The sequence below is a fragment of the Onychostruthus taczanowskii genome, unplaced genomic scaffold (genome assembly GCF_017590055.1).
Source record: "Onychostruthus taczanowskii isolate IOZ18803 unplaced genomic scaffold, ASM1759005v1 scaffold180, whole genome shotgun sequence".
Lineage (NCBI taxonomy): Eukaryota > Metazoa > Chordata > Aves > Passeriformes > Passeridae > Onychostruthus > Onychostruthus taczanowskii.
Genome location: NW_024499018.1, coordinates 11,805 through 27,313, shown reverse-complemented (window position 1 = coordinate 27,313; position 15,509 = coordinate 11,805). Strand labels below are relative to the sequence as shown.

The following is a 15,509-nucleotide window of genomic DNA, read 5'->3' as shown; positions in this document are numbered from 1 at the left end:
CGGGGCGCCCGGGGCCCGCGGTGAGCTGCGCGGCGGGGACGGGGACGGGGACGGGGACTGGGACTGGGACTGGGACTGGGACGGGGACGGGGGCGGCCGCGAGGACATCTTCGCAGACGGCGTGTGCGCTTGGGAGCATCAGAGCCTGGTCGTGGATGGCTTTAATTTAATTACGAACGGTGCGGTCTGGCGGGATGACCGGCCTGCTTCAGTGCTGTATTATTCAGCCGCTCTTGTAGATGCCCCGAGGATGGATGATAAAGCCATGTAGAAAAGGAGAGTGATAAGGCTCCTGCTGAGTGCTCGTCGGTGCTAAGGGAGCATGGTGTTCTTCCCTCAGATACCTTCTTAGCGAAAGGCTCTGCTAATCTGGACAAGTTAAAGGACCTCTGCAAGGAAGGGAAAGAACATCCTTCCACGCTTTTTCAGCTCTATACCCAGGTACTTTGTTATGGACATCAAACTGCCTTTCAAGAAAACGTGTGTAGGGTGTGGGAGACGGTTTGGTGTGAAAAAGGAGGGTGGGGGAGAAAGGCGGCTCCATTACTTGGGGGTGTGTGGTGAGCGTCTGTGAAGCACAGAACTGCTTTTGACTTGGATAACTTGGGAATCGTTCGTGCTGTTACTTTAGGACCAGAAAGGGGTTTGGTTGACATTCACAATCACCAATCCTTCAATAATTCTAACTTGCACCTTTTGTAAACTAAATGTTAAAAAATACCTTCAAATTGTAATGTTTTATAAACGAATGAGTTTTCTCTGTTAAAACACACCGCCATTTGATTATTTTGACGGTAGCATTTCTACTTTGTATATGTTCTTGTTTTCATAGGCTGTCCTAGACATTACATATTTTGAGGAAAACCAGCTTGTGGATGAAGATTTTCCAGAAGAATCTGCCTTGCAAAAACTTAAAGAACTTATTTCTGTTCTTTCAGAACCAGAAGACCTAGTGAGGGAATGCGGCATAAAAGAAGTGAGTAGCCAGAGGGCAAATTATTTCATTATTTAAAAACAAACAGTCTGAAATGGGACATAGTATTTGTATTTTTGATGAATATTTAAAGTATTTTGAAACATTTTCATGTCTTTTTGGTGTTTAAATAGGGATTCCTGAAAATATTGTTTCAAATGCCTTGTTGTGTGCTCACAATTTCTCTTGCTAGCGTTTCATGATTCCACAGGCAGTTAACATTTCTATTTGACCTACAGTGTTAGGTTAGGCTAGGCTTGTCTCTCTGAGTGTTGTTGTCAAGCACAGCCCCTGAAGTAAGAGATTTACACAGTGTTTGCATGTGTGACAGTGCATATGAGTATTTCAGGTGGTTTATTTTTGTGTTAGACCAGTTTGTTGGATTTTATTTCAGCCCATCAACATCCTTGGAGCAGAGTTGTTAGAATGTCTTTACTGGAGGAAAGGAGCCCTGCTTTACATGTATTGCCACACAGCAAAAGAAAGGAGTGAATGGCTACAAGAAAACATTGCCACATTTAAAAAGGTAAAGGAGATTAAAATGTTCTATGAGCTTGTGAATACAGCTTTAAAGTTTGACTGTTCACTTTTAATATATGGCTGGGTTTTTGTTCTGGTTGTTTTGGTTTGGTTTTTTTTTTTCCCCTTCAATTGGGATTTTGGGGCTTCATAGGAAGAAGTATTTCTGCGTATGATTAATTTAATGAGAACTTATTTTTTCCTCATTTTTAACTGTATTCAGTGTCTTAATGATGGAGTTCAGTACTTGATGAAGATGCTTAGCTTTAGATGCCCTCTTCAGCTAGATGAAGATATCTCACTTCAAGATAAAGACACAGCTAGATTACTCAGTGAAGGTAAAAAAAACCCCAAAAATAACTCAAAAAAAACTTTTAACCCACTCCTCTTAATAACTACTTCACTTTCTGAAATGTTTTTTTGTGTGTTTTTATTGTTTGACCTAATTTGTGTTCAAGACTTGACACTTTTTAGAACCAGAAGATAACAGATGAGGCAAATAAGCAAGCAAGAGTGCACCTCCCCCTTTATTTTTTGACTTGTGAATTTTAGGAGGTGCCAGTGCTCATTTTCCTGGTGATTTATGAGTGCACTGGAGGGAGGTGAACTGAGGCTATGAGTGTTTGATGCACAGTAGTGTTTTACGCTGGCAGTGTTTATACACAGTGTTCTGTTGTGAAGCATCCCGTTCTCAACTGATAGCTGTTTAAGGCACAAATATGACTGCAGAGGGTGCCAGAGGTTCACATACTGATCTTCCCTTTTAGCTCTAGGACAGCACAGGTACAAACACAATTACAGACTTCATGCAGGTAAAAACTATATGCAGATCTGGTTAGATTTGGCAAATGTTCTCTGTCACCACTTTATGTAGCTTTATGTAAGTTTCATTCCTACTGAGCGTTTCTAGGAGGATCTTAGGCTGCATCAGTGTGGTGCAGGTAGGTGACACAGCCGGAGGGGATTTGTGAGGTAAACCAGCTGGTGCTGAGGTTATGATGTCCACGTTGAGCACACTCAAAAACAGCTCTACTCTGACTGTAGCAGGATATCCAGCACCTTCTTGTTTGATTTCATCTGAAAGTGGCATTGCTGCTATATAGCTCCATAATGTAAAGTCAAGCTGTGGATTTATTTAGCAGGATTCTTTTTTTTTTTTGTGAAAGACACACATGCGCCTTTGAATTCAAATACCAATAAAGCTGCTGCTGGTTAACCTGAGTTCAGATGACCTCAGACAGTATCTTTTAGGCTTAAACCGTGGGAGACACAGAAATACTCCAAAGTTAATATGTACAGTCATGCCTGTGCTAAAGAGGCTGTAGAGAAATACTGAAATTCTATGAGATAACTAGGCAAACAAAATTATAGAAATAATATTTATATGACAGTCTTTATTATGGAAGGCCAAACTGGACAGAGAAATGAGCATGGTTTTGATCCAGATTTTCTTCTGGGCATTACATATTTATAAAATCATATAGTTATATTGTCTTTTGGAATTTTCTTCCCCATTGTTACTGAAAAAAATGAACAAGCTGTGTACTTGCTTACAGCAGAACAATAAAATACTTGATCTAAATTATTTTTGCAGGTATATTTAGTGACACTCACTTGCTGGCAATGATGTACAGTGGAGAAATGTGCTACTGGGGACTGAAACACTGTGGAGAAGGGAAAGAAAGCCTTGAGTCAATAGATCCTGTGTCTAACAGTGACCTGGGCAGCAGATCACAGAGCATATCACTGGATTTCCAAGAAACAGGGAGACTCATGTTAACAAAGTATGTGGCCGTATGTGAGGGACCCTTAAAAGGTCAAGGGTGGAACACAACAACTGCAAAACAAATGCTGCATTACTTCCTGAAATCCCACGACTAAGATCCACTGCATTGTCTTTGCCAGAAGCAAACTTGTGGCACAGGAGCGCACTCTTCGTCACTGACTTCCTTTCTTTTTCTTTTTCCCAACCGAAATGTACACTTCTGTTGCATTAAAAGCACGCAGTCAAGGACTCCCGGACTGCGGTCCCAAGTGCAGCGCGGTCCCGGGCGGAGCGTGCGCGCGCGGCGCCATGGCGGCGGGAGCGGGGCCGCGCGGCGCGGGGCGCACCGCGCCCGCCCCGCCGCCGGCGGCCCCGGACGGCGCCCAGGGAGTGAGCGCCCTGCAGACGCTGCCGGTGAGCGGGGCCCGGTGGCACAGGGCGGGGCGGGGGGCAAAGCGCTGCATCCCCGCCCGGCCTTCTTCGCTGCTGAATTCGGGAGTCGTTAAACCGCTGCTCTCAATGGTTTTCAGATCGACGTGCAGCTGAACATCATGTCCTTCCTCTCGCCCCAAGATTTGTGCCGCCTAGGAAGCACGAGTTGCTACTGGAGGGCAGCTGTGCAAGACCCGTTGTTATGGAGGTATTTTCTCCTGCGGGATCTCCCCTCTTGGACATCTATTGATTGGAAATCACTTCCAGATGAAGAGATTTTTAATAAAGCCTTTTCAGAGGTCAGCGACAATGCACTGTATGATTACATGGCAGTGTAAGTATATCTCTATTCTGTTACATGAGTTCAAGTATGCCTACAGCAGTAATACTCAGCCCACAGGCATGTTTCATATTTACAGAAATAAACCTGCTGTAAGCTGCTGTTTAAATTTTGATGTGTCTCACATCTAGTGTTTATTTTGGAAATACAATTTCCTGTTGCTCCATGGTCTGGTCAGCTCTTTCTGTCTGGAACTCAGCAAGAATGTAAAACATTGTAAAAAAAGACAACACTAATGCTATAAAAAAATTACAGCTTTTTGTAAACTGTCTGTCTACTGTGGCACAGAAATACTGCATATTGTTGATCTTGATAAAGAAGTGTTCTTTGCTCTCAGTGCCACGGCAGTTATTGTCATAAAAGTATCAAGAAGTCTTCAAACTACAGCAAGTGAAATGAATCTTCATTGTTTTTCATCTTATTTGGACGACCTAATAATAAAAAAGTGCACAGAATGTGCACAGAATAACAAATTGTATTGTTTTAGGTCTGATTGTCAAAGACTGTAAGACAAAGACTGGTTTCAGCTAGTACAGTTGAAAAGCATAGCAACACAATAAATATGTTTGGATGACTGAGAAGAACTCTTGGAACAAGTTAGTTTGTGGTGATTTCTTTTCTAAACTTTATTCAGTTCCCTTGATTTGCAGTAGTGGTCTGTAGATTTGTTTGGGATTTTTTATTTATTTGCAGTTACATTTTCCAAAGGTGGTCCTTAACACGTTGCTTTGTGGTAAGTGCACTGACTTCTGCAATCTCCGTGCCCTTCATCCCCTTTTAACAGGTGGGAACAGTACGCCCAGTATTTGACGTGCAAAATATGGACTGATTTTGAAATTGGATTTAAATCTGTTTAGGTCTGAATCACTACTTTGAAACCATCTGTCACTGATTCCATTGTGTCTGCATGCACTTAGCTGTTTTGCTGATCTCGACTGAAACATTTCAGCGTGGGTATAAAGGAGCCCATTTGATGCTTATTTGAAGAGGTTTGTTCAGCAGCAGCCTACCATGACTCCAGAAGCAAACTGAAGCTGCTGCTCTAGGATGTCTGACTGTTTTATTTCCTCTCAATTACCTGTCTTTCCCTGCCTTCTAGCATCCACACCAAATGAGCATATGAGTTTGCAGACTTGTCCTCTTCCACAGCTTGCATGCTCTCTACCTACAGGGAAAATGTTTCTTTTTCAGGGGGTTACTTGTTATAAATACAAGAGTTTAATTAAAGTTTAAAATGCACTCACAAAGCTAATTTTTAAAATTATATTTTTAATGTGACTCTTCTGCTTTGATGCTATTTTTACCTATATTGTGTATTCAGTGAGGATGGGGAATTCATGATTTTTATTTTATTTTTAAATAAACTGAAAGATCTGTAGATAGAAGTGTACTGAGGTCCAAAAACTCAGTATTTGGACTTCAAAAGGACTGATGCTTTTGCCTACTTTGTAGTGGTGCTTGAAACTTCATAATTTTTGACCTATGCTTTGAGTTGTACCAGTAGCAAAGCATAAGAAATGTGGGACCTAAATGAATTTGTTTGATTAATACCTCTTTTGTATTTTGTGTTTAATTTCTAGTTGCATCTATTTTAAACAGATATAAAAGGAGCTGTCCTCAGGGTAGAAGAAGTTTGAAATCCAGCCGTCCCCAGTATGGGACTGTGACTTCCTTTTTGCAAGCACTGGTCACTCAGGCAGAACCTCGCTTTGCTATGTTTGGGCCAGGTTTGGAACAGCTGGACAACTCTTTAGTACAAAAGATGATGACATGCCCAGAAATTCTGCTGGTAGCTGGCCTACCTCATAGACAAATTCATGGTAATGATGCTTTGGCTTTTGGCCTCCTTATTTTGTAAAAAAATATAACACAAAAAACTTTGAGGAAGAAATTTTAAAAAGGAATTATTTTTTTGTATCCTTAAAATTCAGTAAAATAATGGTAAAAAAATATTTCTGGTTTGTTCAGAAGGATAAATGCAGCGAACATTTGGGACAAACTAATAGCTTCAGTGAGTTTGTGATTAAATTTGGACATTGTCAGAAGAATCACTTTGCTCCTTGTACTTCTATTTTTATCAAAATTCCATGTTACTGCTGCTGTTGTGATCAGTAAATGCAGGCAGGCCTTTCTTTCTTTCTTTTAGCCACTTACTGCTTGCAGTAAGTGGCTAAAAACCACATTTGTGATTTTACATAGGAACTCAAGGCTGATCCTTATATGATTCAGTATTCTGGTATCAAATTATGTAAATTTTACTTAGAAGAGTTAAAGGAGCAGGTGTGGGATTTTTTTTTATGTTTTAAAGAGTAGCTTTGAAAGTCTAATTTTACTTCAGTCCAAACCAGAGACAAAAATGTGTTACTTTATAACTAACAGTTATTTCATCACAGCTGAACTCGAATAATTAAATTGTATTTATAGGAAGCATGACAATTATTTTTAGTGAGTTTTTTATTTCTGTCATATGTCCTTTTCAATGCAGCTTGTCATAAGCAGACTGGAGCCTTTTCTGTGCCAGTTTCAGCTAATAAATACACGTCTGTCTCTTTTCTGATTTAAATTTCTAGGTTCAAATCTAATAATCAGAAATACAGAAATAGTTTTAATACCATTGACTAGATTTTCATTAAATTAAAAGTCTGATCAATTGGAGCATGTATATTTAATTGTAAAATAGTAAATCTGCTACCCCTAACAGCAATATCTAGGTTTGAATACATTCATTTTATGGCACCACTGGAATTTTGGAACTACCACTTAATTGTATTCAGTAGCCAAATAGCTGTAATCTCACAGATTCATTTTTTCCCCTGTAGGAATTGGATCAGGAGTCAGTTTTCAGTTTAACAACAATCAAAAATTCAATATTGTGACATTGTATTCCACCACAAGGTAAGATAAGATCTGTTCTCCATCAAATGAAAAGTACAGTTTCTAATTTATTTCAGACTTTTCTTCATATTTTTGTCATGTGACTTTCCTGTGCACTTCCTCATGCATGGATATCCCTTATAAATTCAAGTTTCAATGCATGCCTTTGCTTTTCCTTTTTTTTTCAACCACTAAGTTTTCACATGGATGTAATAAAGCTTTTCCAAACAGTATATGTACCAAAGGTGTACAACAGGTACATTACAGGTGCTTCTGTCCCTCTTAATATCTTGCTTGAGTCCCTTTTGAAACACTTTATGAACTCATCCTGGAGTGTATTTTCATAAGCATCTTGCAGTTTGCCAACCATCTCTGTGCATTCAGAAAGAAAGGGCAGGAGGGGACAGGGAGAAATGAAACCATTTTTCTGGCTCAGCCCATTTTCCTGTTCCTTTCCTGAGCCACCTAGACTTTCAAGATTCTGTTTTGGCATTCTCAGTTAACCTGACTACTGAAATATCTTTCAGTGTGGAAAGGAGGAGAGCAAGGGAGGAGCAAGCTGTTGCTGTGAATAAGATGTTTTACCAAGAGAATAGCACAGAAGGGAACCAGCAAGCCATGCACTACAGTGTCATAGCTCAAGTGAGGAAGGTGTGCGAAGTAGTTGATGGATTCATTTATGTTGCTAATGCAGAAGCTCACAGAGGTACGGGGTTTCTCTTTATTTATATTTTGTAACTAACTGGTGTGTTAGATTACAAAGAACATGCAACACATCGAAATCCATGTTGATCCTTTCAAAATCTGCTATTTCTTCATGTCTTACCCTGTTGAAGAGGTCTCCTATTTTAGACACTCATCAACATGTTAGGGATTGTGGCCCCTTGTTTTGTTTATGGCACATACTGATATGGTTGCTATCTAAATTATGTGTGGGAAATTACATGGATTAAAAAACAACAAAAATAACCCCCACGGGTGTGTATAGAAGAAATTTGAAAATACATTGTTTGTGCTGTAATAGCCTGGAAACAACCTTCACCAGGAAAACAGTAAAAAATGCAATTAGTCTAAATCCGTTTAGTCCTATAAGATGATAATGCAAATAACAATTGCAGTAATTGTCTTTACATTCATCAGCTTTGAATGGAGGAAAAGGGCTATCTCAGAAAAGAGACAGGTAGAAAACTTCAAAGGGATACACTAAGAGAAAAGTGCATTCAGTAGGGAAGGGCTGCTGATTTTGCAGTGTATAAGTATTTCTGAATGGCTTGTTGTAATTTTGATCTCTGTGAGGTACTCAGAAAACATTCTGATGTAAGGATTGAAATAGGCTGCCTGTAGAATCTGCGGAGATCTTTAACATCTAAATGGCACCAATATCTGTGTAACATAAGTGCAGATGAGTAAGTCTTGTGATAAGCAGAACAAGATCATTTGGCCCTTCCAGCCCTCTGTCTAATTTGCTCTGAAATAAAAAAAAAAACAAAAATGAAGATACCTTGTTTTTGCATTTACTTAAGACTCACATGTTAAAAATTGTTTCTTAGAACATGATCGTCAGGAGGAGCTGGCTCGTATTTTGGCAATGGTTGATCCAGCCCTCGGGCCTCCAAACAGACCTCTGCTGGTTTTGTCCTGTGTGTCTCACACTGGTGTGAAAAGAATTCCATGTGTTTACGTGGCACATCAGTTGCAACTAAATCTGCTACATCAGCCCTGGATGGTACTTGCTCTTAAACCTTTATTTTTTGTTTCTGCTTGGTTTAAATTTAATTTAGAATCTCAGGTTTCTTAACTATACCTACCTAAGCAAGTGTGCAGCTTTCAACACTAGTACATGAGCTTTCCATTTAAGTGAAAGATTTTGTTTCTCTGGTGCTCCAAGATGAATTACTAGCCTGACTGAAAACAAGAAGCTAAGTGACTTGCCCAAAAGCACACAAGTGACTTAAGATGGAGCTAGAATGTAAGAAAGGACAAATGATGGTCTTGAAGGGAGTAAGGAAGCTTCAGTTCATTTAAATCTAAATTTTCTGATGCACAGCCTCGGACACAAGATGATAGGTTTTTGGGACATTTTTGAAAGACTGTTTACTGTCACTCAGTTGATGTGATTTCTTCAGTTTTTGACAGATCAGTTTTCTACCTAGGATATGAGATCCTGAACCTGTTTTTTTTATGTTTGTCAAGCACAGTATCTGTCAGCATGGTTCAGCCACACAGAATTAATTTTTGTTGATGTTGTGTAGCTGAGGAGTAACTTAATCAGAAAAAAATCCTGATTTGAGGTAATTCATTTGTTTTCATAAGGAAAATGTTTATAGGCTTTTCATTAAACATACCATTTATAATAGCCACTGGATGGGATATTACAAAATCTGAATGCTGGTGATATGTATAGAAGTCTAAAGCTCACGGCATTTTTGCTTTAAGAGTAACAAGAAGATTTTTCAAGTGGATTCCATCCGTAAAGTAAATGTAATCTTCCAGAACAGCTGATGAAACAATTGAAAAAAATTCACTCTGATACTAAGAGTGAAAGCTTTCTTAACATGAGGGTTTTTGTTTTTGTTTTGTTTTGTTTATTTTCTTACTCTTACAAAACCTTTTTTGTCTAAGGGACCTTTACAGTAGTGATAAAGATTTAGATTTGATATGAGCATTTCTGACTTTACAGAGAGACACAGAGTGTCTATCTAACAAGTGTTTCTCTTGCTGTTACCTCTAATACAATAACTTTTTCTTTTAATTTTATTTTCACAGATGCAGGACACTGTAGCTGCAACTTTAGATGGATTGCTAAATGGAATTGAGTGGCTCTTGGAAGAAGCAAATTATAAAAGTGCTCAGTAGTTGCACTGTATAAACCTTTTGGTGTTTTCCATTTCAATTGAAGTAAGAATCTTGACCTTCCTGCCAGACTACTGTCAGAAGGGAAAACTGATAAGGCAAACCTGCATATATTTCACTGCACATACTCAAATTCTTAACATTTTTCCAACTATAGTCCTGAATTAGAAGTACAAGTGGGATTGCCTCGATTCTAGCTGCGATAAAGAAGTGATTTGGAGGGACAATCTGAGTGTTTTGTTGGTTTTCTCTCCTTTCAACCAGAGGCCTTTAGAGTACAATCTTTTCCAGTAGATCTGATGGTCTAATATATTCTGTAAATAAATATGTAACTACGTTAGTGTATCAGCACAGCTGTATCACACATTTAGCAAACATATTCAGGGGAGATCTTTACAGTGACACTTCCTGACCAAAGAAAACATACTGTAGGCTGTACAGTAGGAGGCTGACAGAAAGACAGTACAGAAAAGTGAGTTCCCCTGTATTTTTCTAGAAAAAATGCCTAGATAAAAAATAGTGGGGGGAATTTTCAGCCTAGACCAAAATTCTTAGAAGCAAACAAACACTTCTGCATATGAATTGTTGTTTCTTTAGCTTTCTGTTGCACTGAAATCATTAGCTTGAACTGGATATGCCTCTGATTCCATGAAGAAATGTTAAATAGGATCATTCAGGACTTTATTGCACACATAAACTATCAAGTTTCCCAAATAGTTGTGGCCATTTGCAGATGTGAATTATACTTGTCTTGAAATTTTCTACACAGTTGCACATAGTTTTATGAAAAGCAAAGCAACATTTTAAAGCTGGAATTGTGTTCTCCATATTGATGTCTTTCAGGTTGTCTTTTCATGTTTTTATTATTGGGTGAATGTTCAGAAACTTCACTTGGATTTCTTGCTGGAGCATTTATTTGCTTTATTCTGGACTTTTTTTTTCTTTTCTCCTATCATCAGAGAAATTCAGGTATCTCACTACATTTTCTTGGTACCTAGATAAATGATTGCATAGCACACATACAGCTGTAACTGCCCTCCGTGTGGGATACTCGAGTGATGATCAACACAGCCATGTCAGAAACATTCCCTTTGAGAAGATGTTTGGGATTTTTTAATGAACTAGAAAGCATCTCCTTTTTTTTCATCTTCATGCACAGTTAATCCATTTTCCCAGATTTTTTGGTATGTTCTAATCAGGGACACATGGGAGTTTCAAGGGAAAATCCAAAGGAACATTACAACGAAAATTCGGTGGTTTATCCTTTCTTTTTTTCTTTATTTTTTTTTTTTTTTCAATAGTGTATGTTTGCCCTTTAAAACAGAGCAGACACAACCGATTTATGAGTGTTTGGGATAAAATTCCGTGCTTTGTGACTGGGTGTATGTGATTTTCCTCCTAATCACATTAATTTCCTAGTGGTCTATACGCAGGGGATTGAATGCAGCAACCTGATTCTGTGTAAGCTACTACGAATAAGGAGGGGTTATGGAAGATCCTCTTTCTACATTCTTCGTAAGGAATAAATACTTTTCAAAAGAATGATATGAGTCTTTTTATGTGTGTTAAGCCCCTTACATGTGTGTACATGAGTTCACACACTGCAATCACACTGTCATAACAAATTACCATTGTCATCTCTATCTATTAATGAACAACGTTATTAATTAAGATAACTCACTGTCATTTCAAAGGGTTAGGATAATGTAGAGTATAGTTTGAAAGATGTGTTAGATTAACTTAAAGCTAGAATACCTCTCAGAATTGCAGGTTTTAAGGGTGCAGTCTAAGAAACAAACAGTGGGCATGAGAAGTCCCTGCAGTCACAAGCTCCTTGATTAAATGCTGTGCTGGGTCAGCACAGGCAAGGAAGATGAGCATGTGCACTGTCCAAAGGCGCACAGAGGTGCACAGAGGTATGCTGTGGAAGAGGCAACCAGCTTGTTGAGCATACATACAGCAAATAGTTGCAGAGATACACTGCCTTTTACATTTGACAATTCCTACTATTTCAGTTTCTGAGTCTGCTGAATTTAGAAACGTGGAAATAATTTAAGCTTGGCACTGTCATTGTTAGAAATTCAAAAATAGTTTGGTGTGGAATATTAGAATATGACTTAACTGTATCTTAAAACTTTGTAATGTAAAAAGAAAACTACTTTAAAAAATCTAATTAGTTTTGTATTTATCAGAGTAGATGCAACTGTGATAGGTTTGTGAAAAATCAAACCAGGATCTGGATCCCAGGAATGTTGCTTTCTTAGGAATGAAGGATTATAAAAGCATTAGACAAAAATTGCTTTTGTACCCACTGAGGCAGGATGTTTATCTAAACAGTGATCACAAAATAAGAGGTTAGAATGACAATATATGTGATTTATAAGAAAACTCAGTTACTGAGACATCACCTGAGCAGCTTTTGAAAAAAGAAAGTTGTTGTGGTGTGTTGTTTTGTTTCACAGGAGTTGGTTCGTTCCATTACCCCCATTCACAAAAATGGTTTGGTCTTGGGACCCCCCCTTTCCTCCCCAGTTAGCCCCTCTCCATGTATAAGAGCTGTCAGTTTGTTGTCCCCTCCCGTTTCCTTGAATTTCTTCTGTTAACCACTCCCTGAGCTCCTGTCCATCACCCACTGACCCCTCCCCTTTTTCCAGAAAGTTCTCCTCTCTGCAGTGGGAGATTGGACCAGGAACAAGAGTCCCTCCCTACTACTTTCCCTATTAGCTAGCCAGACTGTCTGTCATGATTATGCTCCCTCCTGAGTTCTCCCTCATTGGCTGCTGCATTGTACCCACCCAATTGTTCCACCCCCTTTATATACTGTTGTATTCCCTTGCTCCACGTCTTTTCTTGGCTGGCTCCCCTGAAGACAATAAACCTTCGGACTTTGCCCCGCAAAAGGAGTCCCTCTTTTCTTCATTTGCTTCGCCTTTCTGCTGCTCACCACTGCCTCTTGCTGAGGCGCTCCCTGGACACCCCTGGCACATCTGGGAAGTGCCCCCTGCTGTCAGCTGCTGTGCCTCAGCTCGGCCAGTGCGATCTTCTCCCCTATCCGGGGGAGTAGAGAATTTGGACAGCAGCACGGCAGAAAGTGGCCACAGGGATGCTAATTTTCAAATCTTTGAAACTTTGAATAACAAAAATGCCTGCTGCCAGCTCCAGAGCAGTGCCCGAGGGGCACCTGTCAGGCTCTCAGAACAGAGGACCCTGTCCCTGGTGAGATGTCTTGCAAGTTATGATGATGATGGAGCAGCCCTGGATCTAAGCAGTAGTGTCAGGACCCTTCTAGCTGCAGCTTCAGAAGGAAGCTGTGGTTCTCTGTGTGTCCTGCAGGATGGCACTGCTGATCTGCATCAGCACGGATTCTGTCCAGGTAGCATCCCTACACCCTTTGCCAAAATTGCTCCAAGTAATCAATTGCACTCCCTGCTCAGAGATGCAGGAAGCAGGTGCAGTTATAGAAAGACCTGTGCGAAAATCGAAATGCTTTTCAAAGACTCATAGATGGGGAACATGCTGCCTCTTAATGTGGTGGGTATTGTCAATATCACTTTGTATGGTAGCATGAATATCGCAGCTGAAAAGAATAGATGGAGTTACTGTCAGAAGACATATGGAAATAATCATTGGCATTATTGCAAAGTGATTGATGTCTGTGATTTATTGTTTCCCATGCCACTCTAGCACTAGTGGTTCTGGATAAATTACTTTCCTCAAATACACGAGTAGAGAAATAACATTTTTTGTTCAGTTACAGAAGGTGATATAGCTGGACCCTGTACTTAAATGTCAAAAATCTCTGAAAAAAGGCTGCCCTCAGTTGTCTTAGGAGGATGAAACTGCAATCAAGAATGTAGGTAGTAGGCATAGAGCAGAGACCTAGCAAAGAACAAAACACGATGGGTCTGGATAAGGGGAATAATTAAGAACCAGTGAGATTAGATATCTCCTGCTCCAGCATTATCACGTCTGTGCTGAGCAGCTGTTTGCAGGTACCAGTCTGGGCATTACTGGCCAAGGTTTCTGAGCAGCCAGTCTCTTAGGGTTCCTTCCTCCAGCCTCTTAAATGTCTTAGTGACCCTTTGCTGGAATCTCTCTGGTTTGTATCTCACATAGTGCAGGCTTAAAACTGGACACCCTGCTACACATTCACAGCTACAGATCCTGGGCAGAAGGGAATTGAGCACTTGTCCTCAATGTAGCCTCCATCACTGTGTGGACACTACTGAATCCAGGTTCCCTGGTCTACCAGGACCTCGGAGCTGCTCCCAAACCAGTTGTCACCTGTCCTCTGCATGTGCAGAGTGCTCTCTACTGGAGGCAGGACTTTGCATCCTGAAGTTTCTGAATCACGTCTTAGCCCCCTGAATGGGCTAGCAGTATTCTCACTTGCAGTATTTCTGGCTGTCCTTGCACAAGGAGCCTACTGTCTCTGGGAACACCAGCCTGCATGTGACAGCACACAGAATCAGTCACCTAATGGGAGAAAAAAGGCATTCAGTCTTTTTCTGAAGTCTGAAATCAATCAAGCCATTTGCTCCATCAAAAGAAAGTTGAACGATACTAGTCTTAGAAATTAAATCTCAAAATTAATTCCTCTATAGTATGCAAACTACTGGTGGACAAGTGCTGTAAGTACATGAAACTCTGATATAGATCCAGAAACAGATTTCAACACTCTGTGAAGTGTTTCACTGTGAAGTAATCCTAATGACTGTCGGGGTCCGCTGTTATGTGTCTCTGCCCCGACACGGGGAAAGGTGGTTCTGGGCGGCCGCGATTGCGAAGGATGAGCCTGGACTCTTAGATTTTCGGTCTTCAGTTCTGTTTATTATCTCTTATCTACAAAGTTTTCTCTTTGCCCAGCCGAGGTCCGCTCAGCAGGACAGTCGAGTGCACTCTCCTCCCCCCACAGGGCGGTTGTGTCTTTTATAGTAAAAATTACGTGTGACATATTTACCTTTATTTCCCAATACTATTCATCCTTATAGACAAGTGCACTTTCACTATGAACCAATCTCCAAGTGCCAACATCACCACACAAAATGGAAGACATGAAGAAGGAAGAAGAACACAGGACCACGCCCTGAATCCTCCATCTTGCCTTCATGACCCCCCTGTACCTATTTTTCTAAAATTTATATTTCCCTCCATAAAGGTATCGTTCACACCCAAGAAGTTCTCATTTCCTCCGTCACAGGTTCTTCTCCCTTTGATGGATCGAAATCCAACCACCAAACCCTTTTGGCATCATTCCAGGGTTTCCGAGCCCCCCAGGGGCTCCCCTGGTGTCTCTGCACATCCACAGTGATGTGCTGAGATCCCACAAATGACAACCCAGAAAGACGTACTGTATTCATTAAATTATTTAAAACTACTCTTTACAAAGTGATAAAAAAAATCACAGTTTTCTCACATAATAAAGGAAATGCTGTCATTACACGGTAACTGAGGACCAAGGACTGTATTTTCTGAAACCATACTGCTTTGTTGATAAAGGAATATAATTTTGGTGTGGCATCTCTCATGTCTTCCCCACAGACTTAAACTACAAACACCATTCATGCCTGATTCCATGCGAGTCACATTCCATGAATGTGAACATAAAAGGGCGACTCAGCAAGAACAAAACCAAGCCGCCTTCTCTATTTGAATCACATAATCTTGTGTAGAAGGTTTTTACACAACTTTCCTAAATGTAACTAGAAACACCAGTTGCTTAGAACTTTCTCTCATAACACTCATGGTGTTAA

The 15,509-nt window shown here is 40.1% G+C and overlaps 2 protein-coding genes across 3 annotated transcripts; both read left to right on the top strand.

Moving 5' to 3' along the window:
• The first annotated feature begins 6 nt into the window (after window positions 1-6).
• CUNH5orf51 (chromosome unknown C5orf51 homolog) lies at window positions 7-3,514 on the top strand. The gene is made up of 6 exons (XM_041401010.1): window positions 7-20; window positions 341-441; window positions 833-976; window positions 1,368-1,499; window positions 1,716-1,830; window positions 3,087-3,514. The coding sequence occupies exons 4-6, from the start codon at window positions 1,434-1,436 to the stop codon at window positions 3,371-3,373; spliced, it is 468 nt and encodes a 155-aa protein (XP_041256944.1). The 5' UTR covers window positions 7-20; window positions 341-441; window positions 833-976; window positions 1,368-1,433; the 3' UTR covers window positions 3,374-3,514.
• FBXO4 (F-box protein 4) lies at window positions 3,468-11,270 on the top strand. 2 transcript variants are annotated; one of them, XM_041401007.1, is made up of 7 exons: window positions 3,468-3,671; window positions 3,788-4,023; window positions 5,629-5,849; window positions 6,849-6,924; window positions 7,431-7,609; window positions 8,454-8,629; window positions 9,670-11,270. In XM_041401007.1, the coding sequence occupies exons 1-7, from the start codon at window positions 3,468-3,470 to the stop codon at window positions 9,757-9,759; spliced, it is 1,182 nt and encodes a 393-aa protein (XP_041256941.1). In that variant the 3' UTR covers window positions 9,760-11,270. The 2 variants fall into 2 exon arrangements, with proteins under 2 accessions (XP_041256941.1, XP_041256942.1); XM_041401008.1 differs by lacking the exon at window positions 8,454-8,629.
• The last annotated feature ends 4,239 nt before the right edge of the window (window positions 11,271-15,509 follow it).